Source organism: Ambystoma mexicanum, chromosome 3q (assembly GCF_040938575.1).
Source record: "Ambystoma mexicanum isolate Mex_15411 chromosome 3q, UKY_AmexF1_1, whole genome shotgun sequence".
Taxonomy (NCBI): domain Eukaryota; kingdom Metazoa; phylum Chordata; class Amphibia; order Caudata; family Ambystomatidae; genus Ambystoma; species Ambystoma mexicanum.
Genome location: NC_090926.1, coordinates 1,084,294,182 through 1,084,322,003, shown reverse-complemented (window position 1 = coordinate 1,084,322,003; position 27,822 = coordinate 1,084,294,182). Strand labels below are relative to the sequence as shown.

Here is a 27,822-nt window from a genome sequence, read left to right as displayed (position 1 = left end):
TTTGAGGAGAGAGAAGGGGAGTCAAGATTTGGCAGAGCTGGGAGAAGGACCTTTTTCCTGGCTGGAGCATTCCTATCTGCAAAAGCTGAGAATTCCAGGCAATGACCCCGGTTTGAGAAGGAAAGGCGCTCCTTTTCACTGGGGTTAATCTTCAAGGGAGCCACATTCAGAAAGAGAACAGCTGAAGAAAACTCGGGCTGAACAGATAAGGTAATTACATAAGTGTGGGAGCTGAGTGTGTACGAGAATATTCAGTCAGAGTAGGAAAGGAGATTCCGGTGCCTTAATCACATGTTAATGTTGCAAATTGGGTTCTGTTCTCCGCCACTCTTTTTTCAGTGTATCACAGACAATGCTGTTACTGTGCTATTTTATTTATTTCTGTAAAGAGTGAGATCGTGTTTAAATGCAACTTTTATAATACAGAAAAATATTTGAAAGCAGACCGGTGGTGTGTCTTATATTTACCAATACAGTGCTGATGATGAGGGGAGATTTTTAAACAATGCAATTGTCATTTTAAGACAGATGTGTGCATGATCATATTCAGTATGGACAGTTGAGAGTGATTGTTTGTAGCATAGCTCGTTGGAGGTACATGAGCCAACGGGAAGAGGGACTCTCTGAACATAGTTCCCTACCGTATATAAGGTAGTGGAAATTACCACAAAATTACCACATATAGCTCTCTGTCGTAAATAAGTCAGTGAGATCGCCCATGGTGGCACACTAACACTGAAAATGTGGTATTCCTGAAATGTAGGTCTGAGGTCTCTCTAGTGATTACACGAAAAATCTAAGCAAAGATAAGGGATTCTGGACATTGGGGCCACAAATAAAACAAGGGAATTATGCTCACCAAAATACCACCAACCACGCATACCAACCACGCATACCAAATATACATGTCTGGGTGCTGAAATAATGCATGTCCACTGTAATATTGTTGCACATGGCCCAATCTGAATACAAGGAGTGATTATTGCTAAGTTATTTTTCGGCGGTAATAAAATACCGTCAGGCCCCAAATCTCCACAAAATACCCTACAGTAGTCTTGTGAATGTTGTGGCCCAGCACGTGAAGCCAAGTTTTTGAAGTTGAGCGCGTCTTGATAGAATGAGTACTTGATTGTTAGGATCTGGTAATTCTATGGCAATCTTATCTAGATTTAGGTCATCTTTAAATGTTACAAGGTCGATGTCTTTTGTTGTTATCTTACTCAGCTGTGGTATTGCTCCAAAGAGACGTAGTAAATTGGTTCTGTTTAGGATTATGGGTTCAGATCTGTTGGTTTAATTTTCAATATGAATTTCGCAGATTTCATTCTGTCGTAGTGGGTTGACAAATGTTGGGATGATGTGCGTGTGTTCGGTTGATTCTTGTAATGTTCTTGTTAGCGAGTCCGTTGAGATTTGATCGTAGGTTTCATCTTTTGTTTTGTCTATTGTATCATTTTCTAGCGATGCGTCTGAGATTTCTTCTAAAGAGAGATCTGATGTTTCGTCTTGGTTGTCATTTATGCATTGTTCCTGGTTTATGGAGTATTCGTCGATTATTATGAAGCTCGTATGAGGTCTTGGTTCAGTAGTTTGTGGTCTAATTGCTGAGATTTGGTCTTCGTGGGTAGATAGATTGAGTAACTCGTTGTCAATGGATGGTTTCGGTGACGTCCTTTGTGGCACTTGATGGTGTATCTGATTTACAGGTTTATGGTCTCTCTGGATGTTGGTAATTGATGGTGTTGCCGGGGTTTGGGTTTTGTTTGTTGTGGTTATAGTGGAATGATCAGTTCTTTTTACAGTTCTTAGGAATGCTCTCAAGCCCGTTTGTCGTTCTTTGATATTTTTTGGGTATACTAGTTTTGCCTCCTTTGTGGTTTTTTCTTTTGTAAAGATGTGGTATTCTTCGGTAGCATTCTTAGTTAACTTTTTGATTCAATAGACTCCGGTTGTGGAATGGCGGTAATTTCGGCTGTGTTTCAGCGTCTGTTGTCCGTGTGTCGGGATTGCAGCAGTTGATTGTTGTGGTTGGTTCGTGACGGTTGAGGTGGATTTTTCTTGATCATTTGGTAAGTTCGCTTGTTGTCGGTGGTTTGCTTTAAGCATCTGTATTAGTTCTGCTGTAAGTTTAGTTTTTTCTTGGCGGTCGCCTCTTGCAATTTCGGCCAAACTTTGTTGCCAGCGATGTGATTCTTCAGCTTCAACGGTCAAGCGGGATTCGATTGCCGAGACGAAGTGTTCCATGTGAATCTGTTTCGAGTGAATTAGAGCGAGGAGGGTGGCTTGTTCCTTCATGTTGTCTTTCATGTCTTCATGTAGTTTCAAAAAAGGAATCATCGCTTGTGAAAGTATGGCAATGAGCATATTTTGCAGATCCATCATCGTGGTCGGGATTCTCAGGTTGTTGTTTTCCTCCGAGTGATCATCTTTCTGTGTGGTATTGACGTTGTTGTCTTGTGGGTTGGTCAGTTTTGAGCTCTTAGTTATCGGGTCTGGAGTATAATAGGATTCATCTGAATCAAAGTTAAATCGTGTTGTTACAGTTTTTTTCTCAGTGAAATCGAGTTGTGGTTCTCCTTTTACAGGTGGGTTCATACTGCGATGCGGAATACACAGCGTTGATGTTAGTTGAAGTTGATGTATCTCTGTTGTGTTTCCACATATTTCTTTTCTTTTTTCAATGTTTGTCATAATTGACTCAATTTCAGTAATATCCATTGAGAGTCTTGCTGGTTTAGTTTTTGGTTTAGGGGCTGTGGTGTCCAAAGGCTGTGCGTGTTTTATGGAGTTATGGGTGTGTAGCCACGCGAGTTTCGCTAGTCTTGCTTTTTCTTTCTTCGTTTGTTGGGATGTTGTCCTTGACGATTTTTGATGGTTTGTGGTCTCTTTTGGCTCAGTTGTTTGGTGTAATGGTGTGGCTTTTCCAATGGAGTAGTTAGTTGAGTCTTTTTCTGCTAGTTTGGTGTTGGTTTCTTGTGTTATGGTGGTTGGTTCACTGGGTAGCGTATTTTGTTGGTCGTTTATTCTTTGCACTTCTGGTTTTGTAGTTTTGGAGTTACTGATCGAGTGGTTCAAGTTTTTTTTTGTGGTTTCGATATGTTCAAATTTAGTTAATGTGGATTCTTGTTTGCTGGTTGTGGGTATTAGTATTGTTTCTTTTGTCGCATTATGGGGCACATTTTGGCTTAAAGTTCGCTCCTTTTCGGTGGACTGAGCGGAGATGTCTTGGTTTTCAGAAAGTAACTGGGGGGTGCTTATGATTAGAGACAAGGGGTCTTCTTGTTGGTTTCTAGTATGGGGGTTATGAACCTGTACTTTAGTTTGAGAGGGTATCGGTTCTTCCGGATTAGGTTGATTAGTGTCCTCGACATTTTGTTTTTCAGCCGCAGGTTGGAGGGATTCATGAAGGGTTATGCCTGTGTTTGAAGTATCTTATATTGGACGGTCTTTTGGATTTTCTTTAGATTTTATTGCTCTTTGGAGGGATTGTTCCATGGTTAGCTGTGATGAGTCTTGCTCTGAAATGCTAGTCCACGCAAGTTTGGTTCTTTGTCTTGTTTTGGGACGTTGAATGATTTGTTGTTTCGTGGTTCGATTTGTTGACATCTTTCGTAAGTTGATATGTGTTCTGTTGGGATCCTAGGGATTAGCCCTTTCGGTCTCCCTAGCAGAATTAGCTGCAACTTGGTATGATATACAGGCTCCAAGGGACACGCCCTTTCGGTCGCCCGGGCGATGATAGTTACCAGAGTTTGTTTATCACTTTGGTGTACAGTTGTGGTCTTTCCTTTTCTTTGGCTCAAAAAACTTCCTAGTGCACCCCAGTGCGCCTAACAGTCGCTCAACAGTCACCGGGCTTTACTGCTGCTGGGCTTAATGCCGCAAGGGTGGACTGGGTCTGTTTTTATGGCCAGAGAGTGTCACGTGAGCAGTCACGTGAGCGCCACAATGCTCCGCCCCCTCCTGGAAGCGAGCGAGCGCTCGAGAAGCGCGAGTTTAAGGAAACTCCCAGCGCTAATGCACAGGCAGTGACACACGGTAAGGGTCTTGCTTTCCTGGAAAAAACGGCTTCAGAACAGGGAACAAGTCCGCCGTTTTTTCTGCTTTTGTTAAGTAGGCTGTAACATAGCGTGCAACAACAGTTGAATTGTCTGCAATATACTGCACATCTATGTTTGCATTCCATAATAGGGCAATGATTGCATTGTAATCATTGATATATTTTGATTCTTCCCTTCTTTTTATGTAATATGTGTTTTTAGGTGATTTACCTTTAACACTCTGTCGAACTGAAGACATGAAGTTGTTTACTTCACCTGTTTCTCTAACTGGTCTAGGGAAACCAAAGCGGCATTTGGTGTAGTATTTATCTTTGTTTTTGTATTTACGGCAACAATATTTGCCACATTTGTGTCTTTGAAATTGTAAAATCTGCCCATGCAGCTCACTATGTGTCTATTGTGAAGGGATTTCACATGTGACATATTTTTGGATAAACTGGAAAACAGTGCTATGTACAAAATGCATTGCGGCCTCTTTTGCAATCACACTAACCTATCTGACAATCTGTTTTCCCCAATCCACTGTTTTTGACCCACACAACACACCACCGAAAGGCTCTTTTCAAAGCCGCCACTTACTCTAAACATACACTTTATTGCGTTTGCTCCGCATGCACTTTCCCCTTTTTCCCTTTACGACTGTTCGTGAACTTTTTCAGAACTCTGCAGGGGTCTACGGCCATCACTTCATAGTTCTATTGTTATACTGAGAAAGGCGGCTCTGAAAAGAGCCTTTTCTGTAATTTTTGTTGTTTTTACGTTCATTGCTTAACAGCACACGACACACTAGGAGAAGAGGCGAAAGGAGGGTAAGGAAGGGACACCAGCCACGGGGATAAAAAAGGGCGAGCTTTATTTAGGTAAGGAGCAGATCTTCTGGTGCTCGGTGACTGCAGCCTCTAAAGCACTTCGAAAACTCTCCCCCCTGCAGAGTACTGCGTCACAATACGTGCACACTACTGTCACCTTTGAAAGGTAAGGGTCAACAGCATTGCGAATGGCTTGTGAGGCAGCTGGAGGAATGCGCTCCCCCACAGGAGTGTCTCTTGTGGTGGGAGGATTGGATACCGAGGATGCTGTGGAGGAACTCAAACGACTACGCTCTTCACATGGCACCACCTTGCGAATGTCCGCAGTGTGGAACGAAGTGAGGTGTCGCTTCATGGTTGTCGTACCAAAACTGCATGCTCCAAATCTCCCGCGACTCAACACCACCTCGCACTGGTTACACTTCACCAGGTTCGCACATGCTTTTGGTACATTCCCATAAACGGAAAACAATCGCCACACCCACGACTCCCGCTGAGTGCTCCTAGTTCGGAGTTCCTCCACTTCATTCTCTTCCTCCTCTTCTTCCTCGATCTCATCCTCACCCATATATTTCTCTGCAGGCCCTTGGTGAGGTGGTGGCGGGTTTGGGGTGGTGCAGAGGCTAATGACCCAACAGCAGCCATGGAAGCAATACTGATCAGTTTCCTTTTGGTCACTACAGCAGTAAAGGCAACACACCTCAATCTGTTATAGCTAGAAGGATAATGAAGATGTGCTCGGTGTGTGGCCTTTTGTAGGGGTGCAGGGGTGTGCCTCGTGACCGTCTTTATCCCTACAAAGCGGTACACACATTTTACACAGCAAGTCCTGAGGTGGCCTATTGTTTGGGATGTGTGAAATTACATTTTTACATTCTACAATACTTTGCCTTGTGTCTACAAGGTCATTTGTATTGTTGCGGAAGCACACCAACCGCGGAAATTAGTCCCCACGCTCAGCGTAGGTGCGGTCACATGATGACATCCTCAACACATCCGCCCCAGTAATGAAAGTCTCCTGGATAGCAAATGCAAAGAATCAAATGTGCGCATGCCCACAAGTGTCCTACGGACAGTGTTTGGGTTCTCAAACTACTTCAAAGTGCGACACAAGTGAGACGGACAGTTAGGAACAGGCGCGATATTCGCAATACTTACGTTTCTACTGCGCATGTGCACGCATGCTATGTTCACTGTACGGACAGTTCCTGTGTCCTTAGGACAACTCCATTTTGTTTGCCTTCGAACTTGCCGGCAACCGTGCCTGTTCAACGGACGGCACCATTTTGGCTGCGTCCGATACAGACCGTTATACTGTCCTTCACACACTCCCATTTTCCTCATTTACACCCATTCCGGACATCTGGTGTGTTCTACGAACATGTATTATCTTGTTTCCAAGCAGTACGCCGACGTAGTATATCCTTTGGACACCCCTTTCTGTTTATGTATGCACAATTTCAACAGATGGTGCGGTCACACATCACATCCGTCTTACTTGACATTACACAGCACCCACATGCCATTCCTTGCGGATAGGTCGAACAGGCGCACTGTTCGCGAACCTTTTACGTCTTTTAAAAAAAAATCTACACAAACCTTTTCTCTACAACTACTGTACAAAAACATTTCAAACACACACACAAATCAATCTGAAGAAATGGCAGGGGAAGCGGAACTGAAACAAATATGGGGGAATTCAGGATTCAACACGGCCTGGTTAAGAGGAGACGATTTGTGAGGGGAAGAAGGGATGGATATTTTGTCAAAACGTCTATTTTCTTGTTCAAGGTTTGGGGATGGTTCACTAGGGAATGGAGAAGCAGGGCAGGTGCAGGTGGGGCAATAATAACAAACTTTTATTCTCACACAGTCCTCCACAAACTCCCGTACACTTTGAAAATTGGCATTCAATATGTCCATTTTCTCCTCTATCCTCTTTATCCTGTCTTCTTCTGTCTCGTTTGTTGCCCTTTCGTCTTTTTTTTCCTGGTCTGTTAAAAAAAAAATACATAAGTTGAATGCCTCTAACACACTGGTCACTATTTTGCATATGCAGACCAATGTGTACCATTATTGTCGCTGTCTTCAGACATTTCCCCATGCGGGAAATACTCCTCCAGCCACTCCAAAGTACTAGCCATTTCTGAGTCAAAACAATAGAAAGAAATTATTATTTATGCAGCACATACCAAAAAAAAACTCACGCATATAAAAAAAATGATCTGCACTCACTCTTTTGCTGTAATCTCCCTTCGTCCTACTGCGTCCGTCCACTGTCGTTCCAGGCTGCCGAGTTTCTGTGAAGTGATTACGCTGGAGGCATCCTTCTTTTTTTTTTTTTTTTTTTTTTTAAAATGGTACCATCCACTTCATTCTACATGTTTATTAAATGTGTTGTTTTCTTTTCCCAGCTTCAGGTTTCCATATTTACTTATTACTACTTATAATGTCTTTATGTCCTTCTTCTACGTTGCACACTTTTTGTGTAAGACAATAGTAAATTTTCAACTACCCCCCGCCTCTTTGGATAATGTTGATCCTGACCGCCCCCGTCCGCAAACAGGCGCTCAGTTCGTACCTTTCCAATATCAATAGGGAGGGGGTTCTGTATGTTCCATGTTAAATGTATGTCAAGTACGTAGATTATACTACATATCTCTCAAAATCACGTGATTACAGTGTATATTCTGCTCACCAACTTCATTGCCACAATTTCATGCTTACCTTCCACCTTCCAAAAACCTACACAATTCCCTACAAAACAAACTTTCTTAAGGGGACGTTATGGTTAAGTTGCCCTCCCAAAAACCAGTAAAATTCACTACAAAAAAGATGAGATCACAAATATCATTGATGACATCACTGATGACATCACATGTGTGCCTCACTTATTTTGGTGCATTGAAAAATGTAGGCTAGGTGGTTTTATTCACTGACCAGCACAATATGAAAATTGAAAAGGTGCTGTATAGCAAAACGTTACCCTTGTTGTGTGTTGTTAAAGTACTTTCCTTAGGGTCTGGTGTCAGCTCATGATGCACATGCATGGGGCAATAGCAGGCGTCTAACACACAATTAATTTGTATACAGGAAGATAAACTGTCGGATGCTGCTAGTTCTTTCTACCTTACTTCAATTTCCCTGTATGTGCCGCTCATTTGTATGCATTGGGTCGTCATATGTATTGTTTGTAGTAGCAGAAGTGTGTATTAAGTCTAGATTTGTGAGCTCGTTATTACATGTGTAACATTACACAATCACCCCTGACATCTTGCTACCAACATAATAGAAAGAACCCCTTGTAGGTAGGGACTTTTTAGGAATATTATTTTCACATTTGATGTCATCAGTGATGTCATCAATGATATTTGTGATCTCATCTTTGATGTCCTGGGTGTTAGTCTTAGCAATGCACGTAGATGGGGCGAGTTATGGTTGCTTAGCTTACTATAATGTGGGAATGTGCAGTGGTGTTTGGTTGCACTGTGAAGTATAACATTTCTTTAGTGACATTTTTTCACTGATTGTACATATATATGTATGGCAGGGAAGGAAAAGAAAGGGGCTAAACAAGTGATGTCGTCATTGATGTCAGCATTGACATTTTAGATGACATCTTTCATGGTCTGGGTGTTAGTGTTAACAGTGCACAGGGGTGGTGGCAGGATTGGGGGCTTAGTTTACCATACTGGCGAATTTCACAGGTTTTTCGGTTTTAATTTGAAGCATAAAGGGGAGGTGGAAAGTTTTATTTGTGAAGTGTACAGGTTTTTGTTAGGGCAACTAAACCATAACGTCCCCTCAACAAAGTTTTTTTTGTATATATACCAATTTAGAAAGTTTGGAATATCTTCATGGACAAACTGCTGGCAGGTTGCAATATCTCTGTACAGCTAGGGGTCTCAATGTTTCTGGTACATAATCTGATTTTATGAAAGCGATCCTTGACACTCCTGCTGCTAATACTCAACTGAGCCAAGAGAGATAAGTCCTCCTTTCACTGTTGATGTATCCACTTCTTCTACAGAGGCAACCCTTTTCCTGGAAAGAGTCACTCATAATTATTTCTAGGGAATTGGAACTGAAAAATGTGCAGATGGCTGCTGAGACAACAACTCAGGAATGGGCTCTACAAAGGTATAATGGAGAGCTCCATGAAAAGAAAAGAGACAGAACGCATTTCGCTGTACATGAAAATGATAGGGATCACCAGTCAGAATGTTAAAAGTTGCAATTAGAGGCTGCTAACGTGGACAACACCAATGGATCTGGATTTGAGAATGACTCAGTCTGCTTGTCCTAAATTCCCTAAGGCCTTAGTCATCATGCATGTGGTTGGAAATTATATCTTGGATTTGCTGAGAGCCATCAAGGTTGCTTTTAAAATACAGAGGGAGAATGGTTCAGAACAGGCTCCATTCCATGGCTGATTGTGCAGCAATGCTTGAATTGAATGAACCTGAGCATGTGAAGCATGACAGTTTGAAAAAGGCCATCATTCCAAATTTTGAAAAGACTCCCGATTAATATCTAAGAGAATTCAGGGAGCTAAAAAAAGAAGGATAAAGTCCAGTGATGGTCTTGGGTGACTGATTCTCTGAAAAACCTGTATGGTTGGTTAAATGATCACAAGGTGGAATTGAAGGCATGTTTCATTTGGTCATGCTTAAACACATAATAAACGTGTGTTCCCCTGAGATGTGTCAGCACTGGGCTCATTCTAAGGTCTTACATACTACGAAGCTGGCAGAGAATGCTGACTTGTGGTATTCTGGTCAAATGACATTCCTCCCCGAAGGTTCACAGCGTAGAGGTGTGTGTAACACGTTGGGAGCGGATTCAATAGATTTGGCGGCACTACTACCCCAATGTACATGGTGCGTCCTCAGCTATACGTAAAATCCCAGCCAAGAGCTGAGGGTCAATCTTACCCCCACCAGCAAAACGATTCCGACATTACCGGCACTGGTAATTCTAGTGCCAGTAATTCTGGCAATCAGAACACCATGGAATGGGGATTTACTGGCATTTCCGCCACTTGGAATATGGCGGTAATTCCAGCATTCCACGTGGCGGAAACAGTATTAACGTTTTGGTGTCCTCAAGCCGGAATTGCCGGCGGGATACCACCAAAACTGTAATGACCCCAATATGACAGTGCAGAATTACTGCCACAGAATTACTGCCCCTTTCCCACTCTGCCATACTACGCGTTAATCCCCCGGACCAAGTGACGGTAATGGTAATTCCGTTGGGTGGTATTCCAGCAGATTTACCGCCAGAATACTGCCGAACTCGAAATGAGCCCCACACTGTTTTGACACCAATGTGCTGGTTTTCTGACAAACCTCACCAGTTGGTTTCTGAAAGAAAGTAGTCAAAAAAGGTTGCTGTCAACATGTGATATGCCTTGAGAGATACTATTCTATTCTGAATTATATACCAATATAAAAGATTTTAAACTTTGACTACTATATGTATGAGAGAACAAGTTACTTCTTCAGTTTACAATCTTACAATCTTTTAAGATCATACAGTAACAAAAACATTAAATATAAATAAATTCAGAGCATCCAGACTGGAGACCAGGCCTTCCAATTTATACATGGTATAGGTAAAACAAAGATAGTGTAACGTCACCCAAAGAACTGAAGGCTTGGCGTATTTCCTTCATCACATTCGTGTAAAGCTCCCTCTGCCACTGGTGTAAAAGATTCCACTCCTCTTCAGAGAAACAGGCAGCAACATCACAAAATGTATGTGATACCTGGAACAGTAAATTTAACATCACAGTTTTAGCAAAGATATGCAAGTGATGGGGGGATGTTATTTAAACACATGGTTAGCATGGGACAGACGGTAGTGACGACATTACATTCCAAGTTGTCATTGAGTAGTAAAAAAACCTAGACAAATTACACAACCCTCAAAAATTACTCATGGGGAGATTGAAGAGTTGAAACACAGTAATTTGTGATTTTGTTTTTTAAATGTGTTGTCGATATGTTCTCGTTATTCATTATACATGATAACAAATTTAAAAATAATTGAAATTGGGCAAGTTCATGAGGTTGGAAAAGGTCTTGCCGTAAATTTGACCACAGTCATGTAACAGTGTCATGTGCTATTTCTCACCAGAGGAGCAAAACAGCACATAAATACAATTAAGGATCGTGTCAGTAATAATAAGGAGAAAGAGATAGCAGATTGAGTTTTGCAATCACTTAAAGCCCTTCTTCTCTGACATGTTAGACTATGCAATTTCATTGGGTTTTGAATCTTTGAGCTGGTTGGTGAGAGGCCTGGTGAAACTCAAAGGGAATGACGGTGAACTAAAACAGACTAGCACATGTTGAAAGATGCACCGTTCTCGTGGTCATCAAGAACAAGGGTGATTTGCCAGTACCCCATCTCACGTCTAGAGATGTATATGATTCGCTCAATCATCTCGAATAACTTGAGGCACAGAATAAGCATCTAACCAGAGATCTCATTCACCGTACAGAAGTCTATCCAAAACCTCCACGACCCATCCCAGTTCTTGGCGTCCTCATCAACCAAACTCATGAAAGAGCGTCATCAAGGTCTGACTAAATCTCTCAACTATTCCATCCGTTTAAGGCCTTTAAATGGAGGTGAGAAATATCTCACTATGTAATAGGGTTTTAAATGCTGTCATACATTTGGAGACAAGAAGGTGGATCCATGGTCCATCAGGATCCCTTTTGGGAAGCCCACTTAAGATAAACAGCCGACTAAAGGTTTGCCGGTTTGCTGTGTTGTGTTGTGTTGTTTTTCAGGGGAAATGCCTCACGCTATTGTGTAGGACAATCAACAATCACAAAAATGCATCTGTTCCCTACTGTGGAAGGGCTGGCAGGTCCCATGATTTCCATGCCTGGCCTGGGAAATGGTTGAACAATGATAGATTAAAGATGCATAAGAGCTCACGCAATATCTACTTGCAACTTCTTTTGACAAATATCACACTCAGCATAAAGCCTCAGAACATGGTGCTATATCATCATCAGGAGGATAGCTCAGGGGCAACATGCTCGCTTTGGAAGCAAGATGGCATGGAGCAACACAGGTTCGATCCCTGGTCCGTGCTTAGAAACCTCTGGGTATTAAACGCGTTATAAATAACCAATCATATTATATCCCTTACCTTAAAAAAAACCTAAGGACATTGGGCCTCATTTTGACAATGCTGGTATCCTGGCTGTAGAGCTGCCAGGATACCGGCAAATGTAGTTACCGTTTCCGGCAACTTCTCTGGCGGCATTGCTGCCAGATTAAGGGTGCCGGAGTGACGGTGTAAATCCCCATTCATGGAGTGCCATAGGACTCCATGAGGGGATTTGACGTAATTACCGGCTTGAGGGCTTTTTTGCCAGTAGGGCACCTGGCTTACCTCGCCAGCAAACCCGTAGTCGACCGGTCTGGTGAAATTCTGGTATCCATGAATACCGGCACTTTTTTACCGGATCAATCGACTTAGAATGAGGCCCATAGTAGTGTGTCTTGGCTATGCTTTACTCAGGAATGAAGGTGGAAAGTAGAATTTCATAATTTCATCCACCTCACCGAGATCATCATGTCACCTTCAATTAATGAGTACCCCAACACTTTCTTCCAGAACTGTGCAAGCAATTTTGTGAACATGAACAACATATTTGGATTATAACCTTCTTCACACAAAGCTCAATGAAGTTCACTTTGTGAATTTAATAAGATAACCTTTAGAAGTGCTTACTGCATGGAACGTCTGTCGGCTTTTGTTCAAAGGAAATTAAACAATACTGATAAACATAATCATGGGAATGTTTGAAACAGAATAAATATGGTGACAATTATTTCAATCTTTCAAGCTTTACAAGTTTATATTTTATAACTCAGCGATAGATCAAACACTGTTTTACATTGTATTGCTAAGACCTTATAGGTGTACATCATATTTATCAGGGGCATTTCATAATTTTACTGCAGTAAATATTACATATTAGAAGGCCCTCTTTTTATAAATGTAATTCAACCATAACATCCATTTGACAACGATTTATCTTTTGCATTTCAACGGTTTTGAAATGGTATACCTTTATCCACACAGTCAAAATAAGGGAAAGTGAATCTTCTGAGCGTTTTTTAACTGAATATACATATATTTTATAAGACAGCATTTACATTGACTTTTCACAAAATTCCATTGCTAATATATTTTGACTCACTGGGCAGATTTTACAAGAACAATGAGGCAAACAGAATTACAGATACCGCCACTTGGTTGGGCGGTATTACCTCTGGCCGTAATACCAGCTAATTACAAGCGGCAGTTTGCCAGTGTTAATCCCATTTAATGGATTTTGCTGGCATTACCTCTGACGGTATTACCAGCGGTGATCATACCGGCAAGTGCAGCGAAAATTGAGGTAAACTGTATTACCTCCACTTTTTCCCTGCACCGTCAAACTCGTAATGAGCCCCACTGTCTAGCACAGACCTCTCTAAACTGGAACTTTTGGGGTTAATTTGACTAATGGCTAAAAGGTTATTAAGCATTGAAAAAAAAGTCCATCGGTTTAAGGCCTGGATGAGAATCTCAAAAATGTGTGAGAAGACAGTAGAATCAGATTATTTACTACTGAGGGGGATATGGGCCACAGCCTTTTATTTTATTTATTTATTGTGCATTTGTAAGGCGCTTATACATGAAGTAAATTGTGTTTCAAAGTGCCCACAGGTCAACAGGGTGGGAACATGGGAATGAAAAGCAAATATAACAATGAAAGATAGAAGCAGACCTTCTAGGCCTTGTGAGCATTCAGAATGAGCAAGTGCAGAGAGAGAAGGGATGAGGGATGAGGGAGGGGGGGTAAGTGCTAGGAGTAACACGGGGGAAGTGCTAGGGAGTAAGCAGCTGTTAAGTGACTCAATGAGAGTGGTCAGATACCAATAAATAAGTGCAGGCCTGTGGTGACATAGGCCAGAAGGTGCCAAGGCAAGTGCTGGGAGTGTGCAGAGGCTGAAGGTGATTGGTTGTCGGAGGAAAGTAAAGATAATAACTTTATCATAACTTTTGCAGAGTTGACAGTGGCCATGGTCACTGAAGATGTGACATAACAAAACCATTGAATTTCAGTGAAAAACATCAGTTAAGAGAGATTTAAGATCATGATCCATTTGACTGAAAAACAAACAATGAAATTTAGTGGTTGTGGGAAGTGACGACAATCTAAACTTTGAGTCACCCCCAATGCAGTGCCTATCACAGCAGGGATCAACAATGAGATCAAAAGGAGATCAGTGATAAAATCTACAGAAGTTACTCTGAGTTTAGATTGTTGTCCCTTCCCAAAACAGCTGAATTCCATTTCGTTGCAATGAATTTTATCATCTTAACTCTGTCTTAATTGAGGTTTTTTCATTCAAAACACACACACACACACACACACACACACACACACACACACACACACACACACACACACACACACACACACACACACACACACACACACACACACACACACACACACACACACACACACACACACACACACACACACACACACACACACACACACACACACACACACACACACACACACACACACACACACACACACACACACACACACACACACACACACACACACACACACACACACACACACACACACACACACACACACACACACACACACACACACACACACACACACACACACACACACACACACACACACACACTTTAATGCTCCAAGATAGGCAGATGTTCCATTTTATTACGAAAAGGTAACGCAGTAAAGTTTCTTTTTCAAACCTTTTTAATTGATTTACAATTGGACAAGCTTTTTTGTTAGAAATGGCAGAATGAAAAGGGCCATCACGTTGTTATAGTAGTCTTTTAAAAAAAAATGTTTATACAGGTACACTAGGAAGTAAAAATAACAAGCGTTTATTAGCTTTTCATAGCAACAGACTTCGAAACCTAGTTACAGGGAAAAGGAAACAAAGAGACTAAGGAAATAAACAAACTGCATCATGTTGTTCCGGGGAAGACTACAATTCCCAGAACTCTGTTTATCTATACAGACAACATGACAGCCCTATTCGCATGCATGTCCAACACATCTTCAAATGCTTGCACAGGGAAGACATCCAGTGTATTTTCATCTGCCTCCGCCTCTGCCCGCTGCAGTCTTCACATTCGTAGGAAACAACCCACGGCTATCTTGTGCTGAGTGATTAGATGTATTTTCATTGCTCATCTCTAGGTCCCATTCCTTACACACCACATTAATGTTGACTCATAGATGGTTTTGACACACTACAACATACTGCTGAATCTCTAACAAAGCTTTTTCAGCCAGAGTTTCTAAATGGTGATTAAACAACCATTTACTTTGTCAAAAGACCTACTTTTGGCAAAGAACAACTTTAAGTTCAAATCAAATCAATAATTATTGACCATCCACCAATGGTGCCACCATGTAACCCGCTCTCAGAGTCTAGGAACACTTGAAACACTTGTGTATAGGCGCGTTATAAATGCCATATCATATCATCATATCATATCATATCCTCACATCTAGATTTGGATTTGTGGTTCCTGTGACACAAAGAGGAAACTCGATGCTCTTTCATTTTCTCTATCCAACACTGCTGACATTCAAACATCACCATAAGAAACTTTGTGAGAACTACAAACCCAACAGTCTCTGTAGATCTGATGACTTCAATTATTAAAAAGAGTACTGGTGTTTCCATGTACAGTGCCACACACCACAGCTTGTTTTTAATATTACAACAGGAACCAGGTAGTCACTATGTACTTGATTCAATTTCTAGCTAGACTTTGCAATGGCTGGTGGCACTTCTGTTTCTTGAGACAGTTTCACATTTTGCTTTTCTAGAAAGAAAATGGCAGACAACTTTTTGGCAGTGTAAGGAGATGCAGCTAAGAGCAACAAACAATCTGCTCCAGAGAGAGAGAGAGAGACAATCTTCAGCAACAGAACACGGGGCAGCAGAGTCGTCTTCATAATTCTGTGCTTGGAAATTTGCCATATTAACGGATTTCCAAAAGCACAAGCCGACATGTCATCAGTGATTTTTGTGACCACGAGTTAAATTATTGGAACAAATAAAGAAAATTATTAGAAGAAGGGACCAGAAAATGATATTTTTCACGGCCAACAAATTATTCAAAAGAAATGTCATCCAAATATTTAAATATAAGATTTAACTATTAACCATGGCAGGCAAGTATAGCTTTACCATTGTGATGTGTACTACAGTATTAGCAATACAGCTTTCATTCCCGCATCTGCAGATATGCATGGCCATTAATTGCCCACTAGCCCAAGCCTTTGAGAGGGTCTTGGCAAGGGAGTAGGTTAACGGGCAAACCCATCCATGAACTCTGGAAATAATGCTTAAGGACCCCAGCAAGTTGCATAAAGTAAAGGAAAATGAACCTTTCATGATGAGGTGCCTGTGGCCATACGACCTTCATCAAAGAGAAGGTTTTGAAGGTCTAAGATGCCAACCATGGTCACGCAACTACAGCTCGGGAGCTAGTCGCTGTCCACAGTGGCATGGAACAGAAGGATAAAGGCAGCAAGTGGCACCAACCATCATATCATATCATACAAGAGGCAAGATGGGCATGGGGAGCGGTGGGGAGGAAGAGAGAGGCTTCTGTTAGTGAAGGTTCTGGTAGGGAGAGGATGAGCTGGGACGTGGAGGCAAAGGGACAACATTGCATGGGGCGCACCTTTCAGGCCCTACCAAACACGGGTTTCCACTGCGTGTGAATACCCAGGATTGAAGGGAGCCCATTGGCTGGCTGCCACATGCCAGGTGCTAAAAAAACACACTTCACCAACTTGAACAGGCAAACAGAAGGTTGAGTGCAGAAAAAAATATCATGACATCTACCAAACAGCTGCCTACGTTTTTTCTTGCTTTTTCCAATTTTTTACTTTACTCAAAGATGCTTTTTTAATGTTTGTTGTCAAGATGAAAAATGAGCGGAGAAAAAGTACACGTTGGCGTCCGACTTCCTTATAGAAATCTTTTCTCTTATGTTATGTGGCACATATATATAAAATGGAAAGAATGAAGATCACCAAGTACAGCTAAAATACTTGTTTTCACCCAAATAATTTGCACAAAATTTGTGCTCACTAAAAGTGTGCCTTAGAACAGCATATTATATACCACTTAAAGGAATAGTGCGCTCAGAAATATTATTGCCCATTGGGTTCGGACATGTGTTTTTAAGCATACGTTGATCGCTCGTACAAATATTTCCTATGCACTCTTTTGTACACATGCAAAATCAGGCAGCAGGGCAAATGCACGTCTCGTGTCAACATTCTCTGTGCATCAGCTACTGACGTTTCTCCATGGAAATGGCAGGACGCCTCTTTCCTCAATAAGTATAAACAGACAGCTTCTCAACAGACAACATCAGATTTGCTTTTCCATTCCTTTCACTGTCTTTTTTTGAGTATTATGTGCCTTGTTTCTGTGCTCTGGTCATCTACCTTCGTTGCTTGTAGCCTGTGCGAACATATACCAGTTCCATTACTATGAATTTTGTTTTTTGCCCCAAAATGGCAACAATACAGCCCTACCAGTTTGAGCCGGAATATTCTGAGGAGGAATTACACGAAAGAGAAAGATGCGCAAACGATGGGGATTCAGACGACAGCTGGGAGGACGATTCAACAGATCAAGAGCCTGAGTCTAGTCGCATGGACAGCGTTTCCACCTGGTGTACCTGCAATCGGTGTGCGCTAATGCCAACCGAGGAGGAGAACTGCTGCTGCCGAGAAAACTCTGGATGCTTGTCCAACATATCGGAAGGCGAGACACGGCCGCAATGCGCTAACGAGCTGCCAGACTTCAGGGCAGCCTGCCTCACATGGACCGTGTTGAGGATTATGAAGGTGCTTATGCACAAACTTAGAGCAACAGTTCGCCCTCTCAATCCAAGTAACGAGTAAGTATACTCTAGTTGTGATGTCTTTTAGGCCACTACCATTTCATGGTTGTCTCCTATATTGTCGTAACTTTGATCTATCAATGCCAAACAAATGTTGTCTTGCAATTCTATACATCACTCGCAATTTCGGCAAATCATAATGGTCTCCTTATGTTAATTGCATGTACATCCATGAAGCAATATTTCTTTGTGTCCCAAATGTAATGGAATGCATAGTCGTTCAATATTGTACAGTGTCTAGGTAACATTTGTACTGGCAACAATGCCATTGGCAGCTAAGGTTTAATACACCTATCTTGTTCATTTAAAAACAGTTTGTATCTTTCTCTTTCACAGGTGGTACAGGCTGGTGGCCTATCGTTTGTTTACATGGTGGCTTCATGGGAGGATTGGACACCGCATTCGACGAGTAATACCTGCCTGTGTCGTTGGTACCATTAGAGAAACCTTCCCCAGTGACAGTGGTCAGTACAGGGGATTTTCCCACACTGTGCTGTAACCAGTGTGTAGTACATTTGTGCCATCAAAATCAGCAACAGAATAAAACACAACTGGACTTTTATCAATGGTTGTTTCAGCTTTTCAGTGAATCAAGTGTGTTTCCATTAAGCAGTCTTCCGGGCCTCATGCCCATCCATCCCCCCTCCATTATCAAAGCCAGTTTGCACCAGTGGATGTGCGTTGCTAAAGGGGGCTGGCAGGAGTGGGAACGGCCATGGAGCCAAACACCATGTACACTTCAAAGGTATCTTACGCCCAGGGGTCAATGTTCACATGCCCTCCTCAGACCCTGTGTCTCCAGGCAGGATCCCCTGAAGGAGGCCGCGTCCATGCAATCCACATAAGGGTGTCTCCATTCAGTAGTGTTCCGGGCCTTGTCTGCACGCCTCATGCCCATCCATACCCCCTCCATTATCAAAGACAGTTTGCATCAGTGGATGTGCGCTGCCAAAGGGGGCTGGCAGGGTGGGAACGGCCAAGGTGCCAAACACCATGTACACTTCAAAGGTATTTTACGACCACGTGTCAATGTTCCCATCCCCTCCTCAGACCCTGTGTCTCCAGGCAGGATCCCCTGAAGGAGGCAGCCCCCCTGCAATCCACATAAGTGTGTCTCCATTAAGCAGTGTTCCGGGTCTTGTCTGCACGCCTAATGTCCATCCATCCGCCCTCCATTATCAAAGGCAGGTCGCACCAGTGGATGTGCGCTGCCAAAGGGGGCTGGCAGGAGTGGGAACAGCCAAGGTGCCAAACACCATGTACACTTCAAAGGTATCGTACGCCCAGGGGTCAATGTTCACATGCCCTCCTCAGACCCTGTGTCTCCAGGCAGGATCCCCTGAAGGAGGCCGCGCCCCTGCTATCCACATAAGTGTGTCTCCATTCAGCAGTGTTTTCCGGGCCTTGTCTGCACACCTCATGCCCATCCATCCCCCCTCCATTATCAAAGGCAATTCGAACCAGTGGATGTGCGCTGCCAAAGGGGGCTGGCAGGGGTGGGAACGGCCAAGGTGCCAAACACCATGTACACTTCAAAGGTATCGTACGCCCAGGGGTCAATGTTCACATGTCCTCCTCAGACCCAGTGTCTCCAGGCAGGATCCCCTGAAGCAGGCCGCGCCCCTGCTATCCATATAAGACCACACCATATACACGTCATTCATTCACATAAACACCCTCTTTTCTAATTCTTTATAAACCACTTGATATTTATCCTGAGAACATCTTTGAGCACTGCAAGTCAACTCGTGAACGTGCTACCTGAGAATTTCTGTGACCAATGCTAATCTGCTCGTCGTCGTGCTACCTGTGAACTTCTGTGACCGGTGCGAGTCAGCTCGTCGTCATGCTACCTGTGAACATCTCCCTGTTCTCCTGCCAATAACTACTCTGCTTGCTGAATCTAACTGTTTGTTGGTCAAGGTAAGTGCATGTATCCTAATCATATCTCCTTGATCTCTAAATTTCTATCTATTTCGAACAAACGTATCCGGTAGTGTTATGTTCATTCATCTCATTGCCATTGACTGGATTTTAATTTGTTATGTTATCGATATATATCAATTGTCATCCGTGACAATTGGGATCGAACTGCATGCTTCGCGGACCATGTCTATAAGCAGGTTTCCTTTTGATGCACGATAGTACATTCATGGGACGAGTACCATGTTACGATTTTCATCACATCAATTAATTGTTTATGAAAGTTATCCTATAATACAGCTGGTTTTGCTTCGGTGACCAAAACATAGCTTGCTTAGAAAAAAAGTATGGTATAATTCCATCTTTCTCACGCTTTTATTCTAAGTATTTTTCTAATAAGCTTTTTTTTTTTTACAGAATTTCCAACAATGCCTGCATGTACAGTTTTCGGTTGCCGTTCTAAGACCCATAACAAATCTAAAGGCACTACAATGCATGTATTCCTGAGGAATATAGATCTAATAAGAAAATGGGTCAGATATTGCGGATTTGCACCGCGGGAGCTTGAAAGTAGAGCCCTTGAAGACTTGGGGGACTCGAGGGGTGATCGATTCCGCTTCTGCAGCCTACACTTTGCCACGAATATGTATGACCAATCGAAGTACACAAAGAAGAATCTACCCAGAACGTCTCGTAAATTACTTCCAAATGCAATTCCAACTCTATTCATGCATAGGCTGCCTCAGGTGAGTCACGGTTCATGATTTAGCTGTAGCCCTAGGGGTAGTGAACAGGTAACTAAATGGACGGATTAGTGTTTTAGGTGTAAATGTCCCTTATAATACTTTTCATATTTACAAGATTGTATTGCTTTATAACTGAACCCCATTTTGCTAAACATCTGTCCTTGGTTTTAGGAGCATCATAGAAAACGATTTATGGGCACAGATAACTATGCTACAGTGCACTTTGAAATAAGCAATCTTTTCGTAATTTGTCTCTTTACATGCCAATTTTTAAGATTACCATTTCTAAATCAAATTCAATTTTCCCTTTACAACTCCATGACTATGCACTGAATATGAAGGAGCAACATTCTGCATCCATGTCTTGCCTGGAGTCAACAACTTCGAGCTTGTATCAAGTAGTCTTATTTAGCTATTCAGTTCCAGAAATGTTTTATGCATGGAATTTGAGATAATATGATCATATTCATGTATCGTGTTGTTCATTTACACAATGTTTCATTCATAGTTTTTCATTGATATGTATATATTGGTATAATTGTCTGCGTCACATTGTGTGTGTTCAATTTCAATTTTTTCATCCATACTAAAACAAGCATTGTGTTCCAGGGAGATGCTGAAGCTTCGACTACAATTACATCATCCCTCGTAGTTGATCCAGAGCTAGAGGTATGCGTACTGACAGTTCCCTCGAATGAAAGAAAGTAGGTCCTAGATCTGATACTATTAGACAGTGACATTATTATAAACGAGCAGTTGATAATGATTGTCGAAATTGCTTGAGTGCAACATTTTAATCAGTGTGTTTCACACAGTCATCTTTGATTGACTAAACCAGCCATATATATATGCACCTTAATCCAATCAGGTGAAATTCGAAATGTATTTTTTGTCTAAATGACGCATACGGTGTACGAGTGTATCTGTGTAAGCTATGTGTGCGATGGAATAATTTGATTTCTAATACGAATGACATATTTTTAATGGATACTCTTTTCTAGGTATGTATACAAGATCGGGATATAGAAGAGGAGGCACGTGGATCCGAGTCGGTGGACCAGCTTGCTGGTGCAGTCGTTACAGTAAAGAAGAAGTAGAAGTTTTCACAGAAAAGCAAGAAGGATACGATAATTTACAAACAATTTAATTTTTAAACAGTGTTTTGTGCTGGTGCCTTCATAACATGCTTTTTCTTAATGTAAATTGTTCATGTATGTTGGATTTACATTGAAGATATTTTTCCAACCTGTGTCTAGTTGCCCGATGGTGTACGAACTATGCAGATACAGACAGCTACAAAAATCAGAAATGCTGCTTGCCAAACTGATTTCACCATGGAACAACTATTATTTGCGGCACAGCGTGTTCAAATCAATAAGCAGACTTGAGATGCTTTTGCCCAATGGCCAGAAAATGAATTTAATGTAACCGGCAAAGCCAGCAAAGTGTTGTTGGACCATTGCAACAATGCGACTGCTCCACCAGATGAAGATGAAACTGAATGTAATGAAGATGATTTTGCATTAGTTGCAAACCACTTGACACAATGGACACCCGCCAAAAAAGGGCCACCCAAAAACCAATTGACATTGATGTTTTCTCCGATTCATGTTCAAGTAACAGACGCCGAAATGACTAGACAAAGATCTCGACTACAGTATGACCAGTTTGGCTGATATGTCAACCACAGTTCATTCAGAAACAACATTAATGCAGGATGATAGTCTAATAAAGGTGCCCAAATACATAGTATTCGACCGCAGCTTGATGGAGATTATAATGATGCTGAAATGTGTGCATTCAGTGAGAGGGGAAGTATGTGGGAAGCCATTGGTGAATGTGACTCGTGTATCCCAACGCAGTAACCTCAAAATAAATACCACCTGTGAAATGCTCCATGAAAAATGTTCATGGTCCAATCAACCGATGCTGGGGAAACTGCCATCTGGGAATCTACTGTGTGCAGCTGCTTTACTTATCAGTGGCTCTAGTTTCATTAAGTTGTCCAGTTTCTGTCAATTTGTGGGACTCCATTTCATTTCTAAAACGCAGTACTACAAATATCAACATCAATATCTATTCCCTGCCATTAGTGAAGCTTTGAAATCTGAACAAATGTCTATTCAAAGTACATTCTCTGAAAAACAGTTCAGGCTAGCTGGCGGCTAGCTGGTGATGGACAGTGTGACAGCCCCGGATTTTCAGCAAAGTACTGCACATACCACTTTCAGGACATGTAAACAAAAAAAATGGTGAGTTTGGTGGTCATGCAGGTGTCCGAATGTAAATCCTCAGTGGCCATGGAGAAACTTGGTTTTATAAAATCAATGGAAGATCTCCATTCGAGGGGAATGCAAATCGACCTCATAGCCTCAATTTGATGTATGGCACATTGGCAAATCCATCAATAAAAAAATCTCAGCTGCAGGGAAAAAAAAAAGGTTCTGAAAATATTTTACAGTGGTCCCTTGTGATGGGTCTGTGGAAATTCTACTAGAAAAATGGCAGTCACTAATGCACCACTGTTCCAACATTAACTCTTGGACAGAAAACCATCATTTCCACCAATGTGCACATGGCCCTTTGTCGCCAGAGCAGGAATGGATGAAGAAGTGGTTGATTCCATCTTCACCTCCACACAAAGCCCTTGAGAAGATTGTGTTTGATAAAACTCTATCAAGAGATCTGAAGGGACTCACAGAATTCTGTCACACGGGAGATTTGGAGGTGCTCCACACTGTGTGCCTAAGGTACAGGCTAAAGAGATTGCATTTCGGCATAGACGGGATGAAATATAGGACATTACTAGCGGTATTAGCGTATAACGAGAATGTGGTCCGGGAACAATCGAGGACTGCGGGAATCTTTGGGATGCAGCGCTACACAATGGCCTTTATAAAAAGAAGCAAAAAATGGGTGGTCAAGCCAATATATGAGGAAATGGAATTCGATTTTGAGAAAGATCTTATTATGACTGTTTTGGAGATACAAACTCATGGAATTGCGCACGATTTTGTTCCGAGGACACATACATTGCCACAAAACATTGCCAATGTGCCCTGTCCACTAAAAGCAGAGCTCGCGGAACAGTTCACTTCCCGGTACAAATGATTACCATCTGTTTTTTTGATCAATAATGTTTTTATGAAGTGTCCAAATAAAGCATCCAATTTGTCTTTTGAAATCTATCCTCTTTGTCAATTTTTCTTCCAACAAGTACCATTTTTACGAACGCCATACAATGTAACGCTGTGCTTTCACACTTCCCAGTTTTGTCGAGCTTCTGTGGGACCTTCAATGATCATGGGAGGGCCAGATGGATAACAGTATGAAATCAACTTTGTGGTTCTGCAGTTGCCTTACCAAACAGTTGCCCAAATAGCTGAATAACTACTTGTCCCACAAAAGGGATGAGACCTAGGCTAAATAAGATACTCGGCACACAAGAACTACTGACTGTGAGCAAAACCGTGCATCAAAGTGGGTTGTTGGTTAGAAATAGAAGCACTCTGACCAATATATTCATGGGGGCATGTGTTGGGGTCGTTGCTAATGTAAGGAAGGAGTGGGTCAGTTGAGCCCCCGGCCCCTATACATTGTACGAGAAAGTGACATTCTGCTCTTGCTTTTGTGGGGGGCGCCTCCTTTGCCCTTCTGCTGCCATGGGAAAGAAGACCCTGACATAAGCAGAGGTGGGGCTATTGCTAGACACACTTGGACTCCATTTTGTGTACCCTCGACTCCAACTTTGGACTAGGCCGCATTCAGTCATTGCAAAGTTTCCCCTACCCATCAGCAGTGCCGCGAACAGCGAGCACTGACACCCCCCACGTTTTTCCTCCTGTGCCTGTGCTACACAAGTCCCTTTCTCATGGATGCGCCGACATAAGATGTTGCAAGCTAGGAATGTATCTTCATTCTGAGCGAAGGTCACCAGCTTTGAATTTTGGCTTGCGAGCTGAGGAAAACCATGCATCGCACACAGTATAAGGTTCAATTGTTTTTCGACCTTGAGAGAATGGGACCATTCCAAAAGGAATTGAATTAAGGGAGGGGCGTAATAACGTCAGATATGATAAGGTTCACCATTCAAAAACTGGTCATGGGAACATGTAATTTCAGTTTATGAAAAATCGTTGATCTGAACGGAGTCTGCCTTACGGTCTGCGTTAGGCCAAGAGAATGGAAATGCTGAATATAATGTAACTTTGACTTTCAACGATTTTATAGACCAACGAGTCAACTTATCATTAGCCGACCGTTATTGCTGGGTTACATTGTACTTGTTTGTTCTGTGTGGCATATTGCAATGAAACGCAATGACAACCTTTATGTGTACTGGTATTTCTACCGGGCACATGGGCAGTCCAGCATTGAGATGCATGTAGACCACCACTCGGTTCCCCCAGGTTCAACGCTAATATTTAATTTAAATGACGTCTATGTATTTCTCGAATTGTAGCGCCAGCTTCCGCATCTCATTTCGAGCTGAACATATGCCATAGCACTATCCTCCGAAGCAAATCTTTCCACGTTGTTTTCTCTGTGTTCCCATTGTTTCACGTCTGTGTTCATCGTTAGTTTTAACACAGGGCCAAATTAATGGGTAAAATGATAAATTGTAACAAAGATCGGCTACTGAGACACATTTCTGTTATGTTTTCAAAATAGCTACATCCTGCCTTTCTTTTTTTTGTCATCGATTCCAGATACCAACTGACAGGTTTTTCAACCGGCAGCTGCAGATACACGTCAATAGCTGGATATCAATGACTCTTTTTTGGGACGATCACCACGGGCCGATATGCCCTACGTGGTACCAGCGATTAGGAGCAACCTAACATCGTTTACGGGGGCCTAGCGCCAAGCTAATGCACAAGCCTTGCGATTCACAGGTGCGCCCAAAGCGCTTCTTTTACCCAAAAGGAACACCGCATGACTCACGATAAACATTTGCGGATCGAGACCGAAGAAAAAAATTACCCATTTGATTGAATATGGCATATCGCCGGATGTACTCGGAGCGTTTATTGTGAAATAAAAGTACTTTACAAATTGTACAGTCTTGCTATTTCCTTTTAAAGTATAGTTTTATATTCCGAATTGTGACGCGCTGTGTTGTGAGATGAAGTGTGTTGATTTCTGGGTTCTGCGTCACATAGGTGATGACTGGGCGCGTTTGTCTACGCTGCCCAGTAATGTCCTGGAGATAGGCGTAGAATATCACTAGGTTTGGTGATGTCAGCCTCAGGGGCAGGGGATAGGATTTAGTGCTGCCAGGGCAGGCCACCTTGGGCGATGGGGCAACGGTTCAGATTATCACAAGATGGCCGCGCCCTGCTACCTGATTTTGCATGTGTACAAAAGAGGAAAACTACGGTAAGGTGCATAGGAAATGTTTGTACGATCGATCAACGTATGCTTAAAAACACATGCCGGAACCCTCGGGACAATAATATTTCTGAGCGCACTATTCCTTTAAACTATTACCCTTGATCATTTTCAAACTGATATTCACTTCTTATTTCCAATAACAAATAGCAGTTAAATACCATCGGGTTTATACGTATATTGTATCTTGATATGAAATTCGTGTTTATGTTCCAACACCATTGCAACAAAAATAAAAGTGCCATGAATTTCATAGATTTCATTATTCCTGTGACAAAATGTCATAAAACATTTATTTTGGACAACATTTCCTTTTTGCTCAAATAAATGGTTGTTGGATATCAGATGCAATATTTGCACACCATTTCAGGTATACCTTTGAATAATACCAGCTCACTGTACTACTCAGAGAGGCACAGCTTCACCTCACTGATGAGGCCCAACAAGGCTGAAACACGTGTATGGGGTTGCTGTCGGTACTCTTGTTCAGAGAGGAATTGCCATAGCATTTCGGTGCTGGACTGCCCATGTGGGCGGGACAAAGACTGATATGCAAATGGATATTTCCCATCTGTGAAAAGTACAGTGAGCAAAAAAGCGTGTGCTGCAAACTCTCATCTTAGAACAGGTTATCATGCCATGTTCTCTCTGGAGAGGAGCGCCTGCTACCTTTTGTGAAATACCTGTGAACAAGACTATCGCCCTCATTACAAGTTTGCCGGTCGGGGAAAAAGTGGCGGCCCGGCACCCTTTCTGGACCAGCAAACTACAAGTCTGCCGGTAGGGGCTGTGAACTACCGGCAGGCCTAACCTGTCACTAGTTCTGGCCCCTACCGGCAGATATTTCACTGAATCACTGGCACCGTTACTAACGGCGCCGGTGCTACAGGACTCCACGGGAATGGGAACTTCCCGGCTTCCCGCTGCCTGTAATATCCTGGTATTACCAGGAAATCGGGCGGCGGAAACAGTAAGGTGAGTCTGCCGGTAACCTGACGGTGCTACCGGCTGGTTACTGACAGACTCGGAATGAGGGCCTATGTGTACTTCTCCACAGCATCAGGGTTTGAAATTGCTAGCTAGACATAGCTAGATATTTAGCTTCTGGATAGGGCTTGGTAGAGCCTGTTACTTTGACAATGACTTTCGTCTCCCCAAGCCAACAGACGGCAAACACATATACTTACCCGGCATTAACTATGTGTTTAAGAATATGCATACATGCATAAATGGTGGAGAGAGAACACACTTTACAATGCAACACAACTCATTCTTTTATTGAAACCTTTTGGGCTCACATCTACAGATGCAACATTTAGACGCAGTCCTTGTGACTTGTGGATTGTTATGGCGTATGCGAGACAAAGATGTGCTGCTCTCTTTACAAATACATGTCTTTAAAAAGAAGAAATCATGCACAAGAATATGCAATTTATTGTGGTTCTTTGACTTCATCAAATTGTACAATGTACAGTGGTGACAAGGAATGGCGTGGCTGACCAAGTGGTGCCATAGTGTTATGTTAGGGTCATTTATTTAGCGTGGCATCCGCTCGAAGGCATCTTGGCACTGAAGCCTGCAGGTAAACTGTCATGGGTCACATTTAAAAAAAGTTAAGTCTTCAATGATTTCCGAAATAAAAGATGATTTACAATAGCGCAAAGTGATAATGGATCAAGTTCCAGAGCTTTGCCTCTGCAACTGAGAAGGCACGGCCCCCAACACGTGATAATCTCACACGTGGCACTTGGATCATATAGGCCTCCTGCGAGCAGAGTGGGTGACTCGGCACATAGAAACGAAATGTAAACTGAAGATACTCAGCACCAGTGCCATAGAAGGTGGTATTCTAAGCACATGGACTTGAACTGAAC

The 27,822-nt window shown here is 42.3% G+C and overlaps 1 protein-coding gene across 2 annotated transcripts in view; it reads right to left on the bottom strand.

The window, feature by feature from the left end:
• The window catches only part of LOC138583277 (zinc finger protein 530-like), a 367,448-nt gene that overhangs the window by 280,040 nt on the left and 59,586 nt on the right, over positions 1 to 27,822 (bottom strand). For both annotated transcript variants that reach the window (XM_069655375.1, XM_069655376.1), the window contains exon 2: positions 10,514 to 10,640. In XM_069655375.1, coding sequence (XP_069511476.1) covers positions 10,514 to 10,640 — 127 coding nt within the window. The remainder of the gene's footprint in view (positions 1 to 10,513; positions 10,641 to 27,822) is intronic.